This window comes from Micrasema longulum, unplaced genomic scaffold (assembly GCF_059751315.1).
Source record: "Micrasema longulum isolate JH-2025_06_02 unplaced genomic scaffold, ASM5975131v1 h1tg000163l, whole genome shotgun sequence".
Lineage (NCBI taxonomy): Eukaryota > Metazoa > Arthropoda > Insecta > Trichoptera > Brachycentridae > Micrasema > Micrasema longulum.
The window spans coordinates 308,539-322,690 of NW_028277368.1; the positions used below are offsets into that span (position 1 = coordinate 308,539).

The following is a 14,152-nucleotide window of genomic DNA, read 5'->3' on the forward strand; positions in this document are numbered from 1 at the left end:
TTTTTTCCTGTATGAGTTTTTAAAATAAAATTATATTTTTACAGCCGTCTATTTTATGGGTTAATTAAAAGAAGTTGCAATTTGGCAATAAGTTCGCCAATGTTCAAATATTTTAACTTATGTGAGCCAGTGTTAATAAACGACCACTTACTGCTTTTTTATGTCTACCAGTTTCAAGACGTATTTGAATATTTGTCAGGACACTCTCTAAACTAACATGCAAATACTAAAATACACTTAAAATATGCATTTTAATTGCAAACAGAGTTAAAGGGGATGCGAACACCATTATGTCCAAACATGCGCTAAAATTAAGTTAACAATATTTAATGTTATCTTAGTGAATGAAAGGGGGGGGGGACGTTGGGAAGGCAAAGGGCTAGGAAATTAAAAGTTGCGCGATTGGATCATTTATAAATAAAAAGTGGGCCATATTAAATATGTTATATGATTATTTATTAGGTTATCAGGGTACGTCTCGAAACCGGTAGGCTTAAAAAATCGGTTAGTTTTTGTATACTTCTAATATCCTTTAACATTGCTCAATGCTTTGAATATACACATTTTATTATTTTTTATTTTATTTATTTATAACAGATTTTTCATATTACGCACATAGAAAATAAGAGTACATAAAAACTAAAATAAAAAAAAGGCAATATACCTGTCCCACAACGATATATTAAGGTTATTATTACAAACATAATAATTACCCAGTAATAAAATACGATCCATTAAAAAAATTAGAATATTGGCATTTGCTAATAAATTGTCTGTATGTAAAAAACGTTAAATGCAATAGGTTTAGTAAAAAAACATAATAATGAAATCTGTATTGACTAAAACACTCGTGTAACTAAACGGGCGTACTACCAATGCCTATATGAAATGTTCTTTATTTAGTATGTGAGAGATTATATATGCCTGTGTGACCACATATATAATGCACAAAGGTGAAATAAATATTTAGTGTGATGGGTTTTAAACTTTTTATTTAATTTATTTATTTCTTTGTTGCAGGCAGAGCTGGTGGCAGTCGAAGGGAAAGAAATCGAGAGTCACTATATCCTGGCAAGAGAACCCATCCTCAAATGGAACTCCACATCCGACTGCTATATCCTGATTGAAGGAGTGGAGAAACCTTTGCAGGTATTTACATATTAGTTTAAAATTATTTACCTTAATTTCGATAAATGAATTTAACTTACGTACAGTTGCCGGTGGTAAATAACGGAAATCACGTTTTAAAAAGAGACTGTCAGCCATAGTTGGCTAACTTCGGCTTTGTAGAGCGTCGTCTATGTCATTCATCCTTTTCAACCGTGTGATACGAGGCGTACTATGCGAGGCGTTACTCTCAATCAATAGCAAATAGATGGAACATGGCACGTACAGGTCATACAGGGAGATGGACGTGGTCTTTTTTACTTTCCAACAGACTCAGGATGTGTAGTAAGTTCTTGGTGTTGAACTGTGGTGAACATCATACCGCTCAAATAGTTTCGGGACATGGGGAGTTTAGAGACAAGCTTCATAAGCTTGGACTTGCCCCTGTCTCTAGCTGTGCTTGCGAAGATGACCATTAATCGGCTGAACATATCCAGTGGTACTGTGTGCTATTGGATGATACCAGAGATGAGATGCTGAATGGTTTGAGAGGGGTCATTAGACTCCGTCCATACACTCTCTTTACTCCTCATTAATCTGCATAAAGTTTGTATTTTTTAGGAATATTTATAATAACTTTCCTCTACACGCAGCTGACAGAGTCCCTCGGACTCTATAATAGCTGCAGGAGGACAATGGGGTTAAGGATTCACCTCATCATTATCAAAGTAAGCCGATTATGACCAAAAGTCTCTTTTTTAAGCCCGATGTCCGTTTTTTACTGCCGGCTACTGTTTGTGTTTATTATATTCGTTATACGAGTATATATGTATATTATCGTCCAAAGAACATCATTCATTATTATTAATTATTATTAATAAGCAATAAAATTTTAATCTTGAAGATTGCTACCTGTTTTGTTTTATTCCGAGTCTAAAGGAAAGATATATTTAACTCGAGTATTTAAGTATGCATAAGCGTGGATGTATGATAAGGGAGCATAGACGTGTATGCAGATGAAGGTTTATTTTATTTCTTTATTTATTTAATTTTACAATACGCCCAAGGGGCATTTACAAAAAATATACAGGTAAGTCCAAACATAGTAAGTAATAATATAAAAGATAAACAATGCTTTTTTGTTTACATGTAGAAACAATGAAAAGCATACTGTCATGCAAAAAAAAGTGAAACTTTACATAGTAAAAAAGAAAAAAAGAAATATGGATATAAGAAAAGTAATTGAATTAAAAAGCAAGTTGTAAATAACTTGTAAAGAATTTAAACAAAAAAAAACATATATTTATACGTATAAAAAAATGGTTTTAACAATTAGGTGTGGGTATGGATGTATTTCATCTATGGGTGTGGTTGTATGTGGATATATTGGTGTGTATAATGTATATTTGTGAGAGGGTGTATAATCTTAATGTGTGTGAGGGTGTATATACTTTATAAGTTATATTTGTGGGTGTGGGTGTAGGTGCTGGCGTGGATAATTTCCATGTGTGGGAGTAAGTGTGGATGCGGATGTTTAAAATGTCCACATGTGGGAGTGGCGGTAGGAGAGGGTGTGTAAAACGTCCATGTCGGGTCGTGGGTGTTATTGCGGTTGTGAACATATTATATTCATTATTTGGTGTGAGTGCAGGTGCGGATGCGTATAATTTCCATGTGTTGTTGTGGGTGTGAGTGAAGTTTAATGGTGTGAATGTAGAGGGTATTTGAATGTGTTTAGATGTTTGCGAAATTCAGTCGTACAACAAAATTGATGTTATAAAATATTAACATGTATACGTTCTAAGAGCTCCACCACAAGTGTTTTTTGTAAAAATAATATTTTTCAGGTTGGCACGCACGTCGTGGTGACCGTCCTGTCGACGTGCCCGTGTGACCGTGACGCGCACATGGCCGTGGTGACGGGCGGCAAGGCTACCCACTGGGCGGAGCGCCGCGCCCCCACGCCGGGGGGCGGCGCCGTCATCAAGTGGGGGGGCCCGGTCCACCCTGGCTACTCGTTTGACGGCAGCGCTGTGTGCAAATTCAATTACAGGTATTTTTCGTTTGATAGATAATAAACAAAATCTGACAATACACGGTAAACTACAACAAATTTAGTGCCGAATGCCGGCCAAATTCCCAGTAGGGTAATTGTCGTTACAGTCCAATTAATGCCGTATTTCGGCCGGAGTATTATAGAACATCGCACTAATTTGTACACATTTTAATTTTAGGTAATTTCATATATTTTACTTAGCTAGGTTTATAATGATCCAAGCAGCAGTCGGAGTCAATCGTCTCTCCATCTTCCAGATTATTCTGCTTAAAATTCGTATTTTATTTTACTTTCCTATAACCCTTGCGTAACTAACAAAGAGTCAAAAACTCAATTAATCTTTAAATTTTAATTATAACCCTGCCAATACTGCGGCTAAAATACTTCATATGATAAAAAGTGAATTCATCAATAGACTTTATACTTTAGGCAACAAGCACCAAGATATAAGTGGTTCACTCCATGTGAAGTTTAGTACCTACAAGGCGGCCGTTAGTAATAGTAATTAGTAGATCTATATAATATTTTTATTTATAGATCCAAAAAATTATATTTTTAAAACTCTATATATATTTATTATACTGTTGACTTTTAAGCAGTTTTAATTTATAAATAATTGTTAGAATTAATTAATTTTTAAATGATTTATTTTACTTCTAACGTTTTGACTTAACACTACTTACCATTATGTATAATGCATGATTTTTTTTCAACTTACATGTAAAAGGCACTCAGTGCCGTTTATTTGAATAAAATAAAATAAAATTTTAACAAAATCGTTACCTACTGAAATAAAACAGCAATGTGGGTATTGTTACGAAAATTCAAATATACAAATTTAACTCTTAAAAGACAGCTAAAAATACTTTACGAACAGTGCTACATTAAGCAAAAGACGAAATATGTATTTTTAAACAAGGCGTATTAAAACAAAAAAATAACATTAACTTATATTGTTTAATAATTGTTTTTCCATAAGTTTAAAAAAATTCATTTTATTTAGCCCAGTAATAGCAAAATACGACTTTATTTTTTTTTAAAAGGAGTCAAGTTTTGTCCACATTCTATGTATGCTTACGTGACATAGTAGCGATATTCAGATTTAGTGCTGATTTTCAAGTTCTTAAATAATTTTCTTGACAGTCCCAAACTTTTAATTGTGAATTTTTATGTGAGACAGCGTGGGACGAGACAAAATACTTATTTTGCTGTTGATTTGCATAGTTCAAACTATGCTAAATACTCACATATTCTACGACTCCACATGTTAGCGAACAAACATAGAAACTTAGTTTTAAAAAATCATCTTTATACAAATTACAATCATTACTTTTAAATCACTTAATTTCTTAATTTAAAAATTTTTACTAAGTGTTAAACTTGTTTTACTGTTTATGCTATTCTACATCGCCTCTGTTACTTCAATACGTTTTATTTTTTATTTTTTTTTTATTATTAATAAAACATATAAAACAAAAATTACATATTGTACTCCAAAGAGTTATTATAAACTCATTTGGGACCGTAAATGAGAAAAAACATTTTTTTTGACAATACATAACATCATACAAATTAATACATCCGAAATAAAAAAAAAAACATTATTGTACAAGAAACATAAAACACCATATTTTGTAAACCATCTTTATACTCGTTATTTCTTGTTAATTTGATGCATACCTATATTACAATTTCTTTTATAATTTTCCTTTATTATTTCTTTATTTTCTGCTGATTTTATTTTAATTATCGATATTTTCTATATTTGTGCATAGGTGTTTTGTTTCATAATAATGAGTTTTTAATAATATTTTATACTTTGTCAAAGGCGTAAGCCATATAAATAAATTGATAAAATAATACAAAAGCTTTAAAAACATTTTGACAGTTAAATGAATGTAACGTTAAAAAACAAACATGGCTATCTCTATTGTAAGTAAAACTGAATAAATCGACATTTTGTCTTTGAGCGATCAATATATCCGCGAATTGTTGCAGCAAATTATTCTATTCATTCATCTATCCTAAGATTGTATAGTGTAGTAAACCAGATCAGTATTTTTTTTTTCTTCACTAGTCGAATCAAGTTTAAACTTTCTTTTAAATAAATGATTTAGGAACATAATGACTGTTTAAATATTTATATCAATTTGTAGAAAGAGAATGCTAAATATATACATAGGTATGACTAGATTTTTGCAACTTAATTTTTCAATACTTTGTAAAGTTAATTTTTATTTTTTATACCTTTTATTCCATTTTTTTAATCGTTGTGAACCCTTTCAGCTTTAGCACAAGACAGTTTGTATTGAACTTAGAACATTCAATACAAGACATTGCAACAATACCAACAAATTATATATATATGATTATTATCTTTCCTCATTTTCTGTGTTATATTTTTATTTACCTGAGTATATTTACCATAAAGTGTCGCATTGTATTATAATACAATATATTAGTATAATTTTAAAAGCTGTGTAATATTAACATATTACAACAGAGATGAATAACATTTAAGAGAAAGTAATATAGAAGTCTAAACATTTACAGGGCTTATGACCTGTCAATGGCTGGTTTAAGTGGCCACTTTACACACTGTGTAACATTCACCATTCTGCCCATACTTGAACATCTATATTCCTTTGATTCTTTCATCTGTTGATGTTTGTGAAGTTAAAGAGCTGAAACCTTTATTTATGCGGGTGAGATTCGTTAAATTTAATTATTTCACCCACATACTAGGCAACGCGTGAGAATGATATTTTTTCAATTTCTATACTTCTTCGTGGACCAGGTGGATTTATAAACAGCCCTCCGGGGAGTTGAATCCAGTCCTTGTCTACAAAAATTTGGACAAACTCAAAATATTTTCTGTTCTGTAATGTTTAAATAAAATATTTTCGTATTATTTTATAGTTTTGTAATAGAACACTGTTGTGTTTAATGTATACATGTATATGTTCATAAAAGGCATTTTTGCTGCGCACACTAATAAAAAAAAATTACATAAAATAAAAATACTTATTATGAGTCTATATTGCTTTAAAACTGTTTTTTCAATATGCTGAAATTAAACAGAGGTTTTTTTCAAAACTAAAATTTATTATGAAAATCTGCACTTGCAGTCATATTAACCAAAAATCTCAAAAACAAAGGAGGCTAAAGATAGCCACATTTATTTTTTATCGTCACCAAGTTTTTTTCAAATGCAATAATCAAATAATAAACTGAAATAGTTGAATGTGTGTTTAGATCGCCTTGTAAATTTGAAGTTCATTAGATATTATTATTAAAAATATTTATTTTGCGAAAATCACCTGAAGGGCGCGGTATGTAAAATAAATATAAACGCACTGTGAACAATAAATACAAATATACCAAACTCGTCAGCTAATAAGCGCACGTGCTGTTTGGATTCTTGTTCCTTGTTTTCAATAATGGTAATAATTGAAGATGATAAAAACTATATCACAACACGCTTTGCAAGTACAGAGCACAGGAGGTGATTATGATTCTTATTTATCGTCCCCAATGGAAAAAAATGTAATGTTACAGCTAATGTTGGAATTTATGTTAATTATAACATTACTTGCAGATACAGAGCGCATTGGCGCACAGTATACAATTTGACCAATCTAGCCGGACAAAAATCGTCATCAGATTTGTAGGATTTTAAATGACTAAAAGTGTCAGTTTAGAGATGTGCCAGCAAATAGAACATTTCACTCAATTTATTTTGATTTCCAAAATGTTTTTACAGTAGTAAAATATTTTTTGCTGGTTTTTTTAGGCGTTTTCAGCTTCAAATAAATATAGAGATCAGATGAGATTCATGTATATTTAATTAAACCATGCTTCATACAAATACGAAATGTTTTTAATGTATGACCCAATCTAACCTTCTTAATTTCTATGTTGTTGCATCTAAAACCTCTTTGGACATTACTTGTCCTATTGGTATGACAAAATGTCGTATTATTTCTGCTTCGAGCACTAAGATCTTATTCTTTGTTTAAAAGTTAAGATGGAAATTCGCTATTTAAGGTAACAAAAGGTCATATTTTTTCTTTATACGCGGACATATATAAAGAGAAAAAAAATATTAAAAATCGCAAACAATCGCACAAAATAATTATACTTTCATTAAAATTAAATGATGCGATGATATGTATAGAACTTTTTTAGGCCTTGACTCAGCTTGACTACATACTTTAAAAGTATCTGAAAGTAAATTATGCTATTTTTAATGTTTGAAAAATTGTGTTTTTTATCACAGTATTGCTTAGCTTCAAGGAATATTTTGGTAAAAAAAAATACAATTTTAAATCAATCACTATATTTAATTAAATAATTCATTTGTAAATAGTACATTACTATACATAAAACACAGTTATATATGCCCAAAGTTAATGTTTACGATTAAGCCGCCAGCTACATGCATCCGAAACGGTAACTCTTTTTTTTTAGGGAACTATGACACAATAAATAATTTGGAGTGCAGTGCTGGTTGAAAAAAATATCCAAGGGCATGGCCATATTAAATAAAAACAATATTTAAACGTTTCAATTCAGGACTTTTGTCTCTCCAGATTAGACAAATCGTATGCTGTGTGGCGGTTAGAATTCTATCCCCCATATGTTTTGAATAATATATGTGTTTTTTTTTTTTTAATAATCCTTTCAAGATATGAACCAGATTACAACATGTCCTGCAGCTACAAAGCGCATTGGCAGTTGGGATTCTAGACGCTACATAGAGTTGAAATTTTATTATTGAGTCATTTAAGTTTCATTGACATGTAGAAGCTTGATTCGGAATTTAAGTTTTATTAAGCATTAATACTGCTTTTAAAATTCTGTTAAACATTTATCTAAAACTATTTGAAATATAAAATTTACTTGTTGGGAAACAAAGAGTGTAAGTGCGTTAATAATGCAGAAATTTAATATTTTCAATCTAAATAATAAATGGCAGAACTGACTACAAAAGCGACGTCATAAATTACTTCATAACAAAAATATTCGGCGTGAATTCTGCCTTTATTTGAATTACACCCCTTTCCCTTACTACATCCAATGTAGGGTTGGGGTAGGTAAATCTGAATAGGGATGTTCCAAACAGAACCTCATACATCCCATTTCACTATTGTTTTGACAATAAACAACCAAAGTTCCACAAACTAATAGCAAATACAAATTTTTGCAACATAGCTCTGCAAACATAACTTAAACAATACAGCACTAGTGGGTATTTTAGTATGACTTAGATATGAGTCAACAAAATTGCATATGTCTAGTAAATCAACGTATTAAGTTGACTCTCTGTTAAACTTATGTTTACACGAGTCTTAGCACATTGCGTCAGCATACACAAAATAATAACTTATTTTCAAAGTAAAAATATATTCTACAACTTTCGAAAAATCTAAAAAAAAATATAACTCAAATATGGAAAATAAAGACATTCAAAAACATGAACAAAATAAAAACAAAATGTATATATTGGGTTTCAACATAATTTATGTCCTTTTTTCCGGATAAGAAAACAAGAGAACGTGACAAATGATTTATATATTTTTTTTAATTTATTGAAAAAAATGTTAACAAAAGAAGTATAAAATTACAAATGTTTTGTGCATACAAAAATTAATAACAATATTTCTACATCTCTAACAGATTTATAACTCGTATTAAGAGAGAGTTTTACAGGTATTTTCATTTATGTATATTATACAGGGTGTTCTTTAAATCCTGTCACATCCGATACCATGATGATCAGTATGGGCAAAAAGACATATTAGCATATCAAAAAAATATTTAGAACAAAGATTTTTTTAAATAAAATATTTATAAAAACAAATAGTTGCTAACTTCTGCAGGAAAGAAACAAGAGGGGCGCGGCGAATTAGACTTTCCCTGAATCAGATTAAATAATTAATATTTTAAATTTACAAGACTGCTTTCTTCTTCAATCAGACATTAACTCTTTTAACCGATGGTGTAAAGTCAATAAATTAGAACTAAATATTAAAAAATGCAAAATAATGTCATTTCATAGAACAAAACCAATTTCCTTTGAGTACCTATTAGAAAACTCCAAAATTGATGTAATCAAGTCCATCAGAGATTTAGGAGTTGTTTTGGACTATAAACTGACATACAACGAGCATATAGATAATACAGTAAATAAATCACTGAAATTACTTGGCTTCATTAACAGAATATCCTCTGATTTTACTAATGTCCGTACAATCAAAACTCTTTATTGCTCAACTGTTCGCCCTCTTCTTGAATATGCCTCAGTGGTCTGGTCTCCATTCTATGTCAATCGCATAAATCACATTGAATCAGTCCAACATCGCTTGCTTCAAAAAATAGCGTGGATGCTTGGACTAGAGAGAGATAATTATTCTTATGCTGAAATACAGTCAATGTTAAATATTTCTAGTCTACAAAAACGTAGAACTAATATTGACTCCATATATATGTTCGGCATACTAAATGGTATAATCGATGTTCCATCATTACTGGGACAAGTAAAATTCAATATTTCGACTGGTAGATTGAGAAACAATGAAGTACTGTTCATCGATCAGCATATAACAAACTATGGCCTTAATTCTCCAATGACCTGCCTTTGTCGTATTGTTTACTCAAGACAGGACCTGGACTTTTTTGGTTTAAGTTTACAACGATTTAAACGAGCACTAAATAAATAGTCCAGATCTTGTCTCGATGTCCCTTATGTTTGTCAATACTTCTTTCTTTTTTCTTTAAATGTTTTAAACTATTCTTTTATTGTATTATTTAAACCTTATAAATTGTATACATGGACAATGTCCGTTAATAAATAAATAAATAAATTAAAAAATTCAAATAAAGTCTCGAAATAAATATTTGTATTGTTCTTAAAATCATTTTTATAATAATGATAATTGGCGTAGAATCCAATACACAGAAACTCATTTAGTAATAATATCGCTCATATATTCCCTAAAAATATTAGGCCAGCATTTTATATACTAAGTAATAACAAAGGTAAAATCTTACCAAATTGTAAAAGTAAGGATGATAAATTAAATAATTCTGGGATTTATAAATTAAATTGTTTGAATTACCAAAATTTCCATATTGGAAAAACTTCACGTAAATTAAAAATTCGCATAAAAGAACATACAAGATGTCTCAGCAATAATAACTTCTCAGAACTCGCAAATCATCTTATATCCGAAAAAAATATTTTTCTCGAGAAACGGGTGGAAATTTTTTACATTTTAATAAATATTGTCTTTGTTTAGACCATATAAAAAATATTCGAAGCAAGTAAAGCTATTAATCCAAGACTTCCCATAATTGTTAATTAATTAAATTAACATCGAGTCCTCTTTTAAAAATACTGCCTCATGATTCTTTTTATCTTTCCTTCTTTGATATAATAGTTTAAAATGTAAATATCAACGCATGTTATTCTAAGTTAGTTCAAGTCCTGAGAAAGGGACTTCGAAACCAGTCGATGTATAACTTAAAAGTAAGAGTAGTTCAAACAAATGTATAAATAAATGAAAGTGAAATGCCACACCACAAAGCGAATTTTTTTTTGCGTTCTATCGAGAAAATAAAGTTGCCAAAGCCGCTTGCGTTCTTTGCGCAGTGAACGGCGAAGATGCTATGAATTATGGACGTGTAAGTTTTTTTTTTAAATGAATAAATAAAAAAATGAAGAAGCATACATAATTAACCAATTTTTTGTATTTTTTATTGTTCACTCTTTTTCTTTTAATTTGAAGAAAAATGAACATAACTTATGTTAACACCTTTCATCGAACAATATTTTGAGTTTGTCCAAATATTTGTAGACAAGGACTGGATTCAACTCCCTGGAGAGCTGTTCATATTAACATATTCTTTATGATATGTAGAACATTTTAGAGAAGGTTAAATAGAAGTCTAGGCATCTACAGGGCTTGGCTGGTTTAAGTTGCCACTTTACACACCGTGTAACATTCACTATTCTGCCCATATTCAAACATCTTTATTGCTTCAATTCTTTCATCTATTTATGTCTGTAAAGTTGAAGAGATGAAAACTCTATTAATGCGGGTGAGATTCATCTAATTGAATTATTTCACCTCCATACTAGGAAACACATAATAATTTTATTTTTTCAATTTCTTTACTTTTTCATAAACCGGTGGATTTATTTACAATATTATGAGTTTGTCCAAATCCTTGTAGACAAGGACTGGATTCAACTCCCTTCTATATTAACCTTTCTAATATTTTCTCCATCTCTATCGTGATATGTTAACATTTAAACGAGTTGAAGTTTTTGATGAAATAAACTTTATTTCTATAAAATCTAAATTGGACAAATATTTTTTTATAATAAACATATCATAAGGAGCTGAAAAAGTAACAGAAATATTTCATCTATCATATCTCGTTGTAAAGTCAGTATTATCACGCCACAAATTGTGATGTGTGCTTTATACTCACGGTACGGCTTAAATTAATATTTGCTTTGAACAAAGGCCACTTCAGTTATAATTTAATGAAATGTAAATGCTATTTTAATATGTATATCCCGCGCCCCTTTCAATAAACTGCTATTTCGCAAACTCGTCAATATTCCGTTGTGCTCTAAAACGATAAACGATTAAAACATTGATTTTATGCGGTATGAACAGATATGGATTCTACACGCTTGAAATACTATTCACTAAGGAGAAAGGGTTAATTTATTTTCAAAAACTATAAAAATGTTCTTACTTATATTATAAACACTGGACATAATACGAAATGGGGATTTAAATACAAAATAATTGCTGACTGCAAAAATAGCCAAATAAAATACTAAAAACACCTGTTATTTATTTGGTTTATTTATTTCACTTTTTGTTCGTAATGTTATTTGTACATTGGCGGGTTTATTACCAAATGGCAATTTCTTCCAACCAACCGATAAAATAAAAGTTGATTTTTTATAGTTCAAGTTACAGAACATATTCAATAGAAAATAAAGATTAAAAAGCTAAAGACATGTCAAAATAGAAATAAACGTATTTGTTTATAAATCAAAACTATTACTCAATGGGAAAAAGGAAAAAAAGAGGAAAAAAGAAAGGAGGAGAGATTGAGGAAGAGAAAAGAGATGTTTTTTCAGACGTGATTTAAACAGAGATAATGTAGTAACATTTTTGATGGTGTATGGGAGATGATTCTACAGTCGAACCGCATGGACACTATTTGAGTTAGAGAAGAAAAAGGAATTGTTGATGGGTATTAAGAGAGAATTATAACGAAGAGATAAACCATGAGCTGATAAGCGTTGAATTTTTTCACGCAGGTATATTGGAGCGTTAGGACTATGAAGCACATTGAACAGAAGTGAGAGGGAGTGATAGTCTCTCCGCTGTCTAATTTTAAGCCATTTCAGTTCCCTACGATAATCAGAAAAGGGGTCATATTTCCTAAGATAAAAAATGTACCTTATGCATGTATTCTGAAGTCGTTCAAGTTTATCAAGTTGCTCACAGCTTAAATCAGTCATGGAAACATCAGCGTAATCTAGAATGGGTAGTAGTAATGCTTGTACAAGAGTGCATTTAGTACTAATGGGTAAGAATTTTTGCAACCTTCTAAGTGAGTGTAGACTGAAAAATATTTTGCGGCTTAATTCATTAGTATGAGCTCGCTAGCATAGATGTTCATCCATTTGTACTCCTAGATTTTTTATGGATTTCCTGTATTGAATATTGGTACCATTGAGATTAAGAGGATTATCTAGACTACCTAACCCCAACCGCAACTCTCTTACATTATTATGTGTCCACTCCCTTGGTCGAGTATTATGGTATCCACGAAATCTCTCCAGGCCTCTTTATTTGCAGCCAATTCCCCCGTGTTTTTTCAACTCAGGTCCATGTCCTGTAGTTCAGACCTAAAACGTTTGAAAGAGCATAAAAACATACTCTATAACATAGAAGAGCGCTGACTTCTAACCCTTTCCCATTACAACTTGGCCAAGACGCTTGACTCACACATGGAAGGTTCCGGGTTCGATTCCCGGTGAGTACACAAAAATTAAAATGTGATTTTTCTCAAGCCCGTGCGTTCTGTGATGTAATTCACTACTGTAATTGGGCCTCCGGCCTGTTGTGGTGCAAAAATAAAAACAAAAAAAAAACGTTTATTTTTTTGGAATTTCAATATAAAAACAAATACTGACTTGAATCTTTTATTTGGTTTATTTAGTTTTTTAAAACAAAAACAACCCTATAAACACATTTTTTGTATTCAATATTTTTTTAAGTAAACTTAAAAATTATAAACATGTAAGTTAAATTGCTTACATTTTTACTATGTCTTAAGACTGAATAGAACTGGTATATAAACAGTTTTATAAATCGATTAGGTTAAAACTGAAAATAACTCAAATTGTAGAGAAAATTTATGAATTGATTAATTCTATAATAGACTCACCAAAAGTTTTGTTTTCTTTAATTGCAATATTATTTTCTTCCAATAATAAATTGAATTTCAATTTGGATTAAGCTGATATAAAACAGGACTGAGGATACCTTAAACGCCTCCCCAGGATCATTCTCTATTATATCAAAGTTTAATTCCGCTTCTTCCATTCATCTGGCGACAAAAAAGGTTTCGCAGGATGAGAACACAGGGGGATGAATAAGCCTTCGGTAATTCCGTTTGATTGAGGCCTCGCAAAGAGGCATCTCAGGGAAATTACTCGCGATAAAAAGCGGGAAAAGCCCGCTTGTCAAATTTTCTGCTGCTGCGAAATTCGCTAAAAAAAATATTTTGAAAAACAGAACTGCAAAGTATTATAGGCTGAAATTGGAAATGCGTACGTTTTGCGACATAAAATGAACAGTCGTGATCGCTTCCTGAGTTTGACAGATACCTTTATCAAATATTTACGAAGCAATTTTCAAACGTCTTTTAAATTGGATTCGGATAAAATGT

At 30.8% G+C, this 14,152-nt stretch overlaps 1 protein-coding gene across 1 annotated transcript in view; it reads left to right on the plus strand.

The window, feature by feature from the left end:
• LOC148284035 (uncharacterized) overlaps nucleotides 1-14,152 on the plus strand; it is a 159,744-nt gene that overhangs the window by 81,028 nt on the left and 64,564 nt on the right. Inside the window, exons 6-7 of the mRNA XM_088242795.1 lie at nucleotides 1,021-1,149; nucleotides 2,955-3,160. Of these exons, the coding sequence (XP_088098921.1) occupies nucleotides 1,021-1,149; nucleotides 2,955-3,160 (335 nt within the window). The remainder of the gene's footprint in view (nucleotides 1-1,020; nucleotides 1,150-2,954; nucleotides 3,161-14,152) is intronic.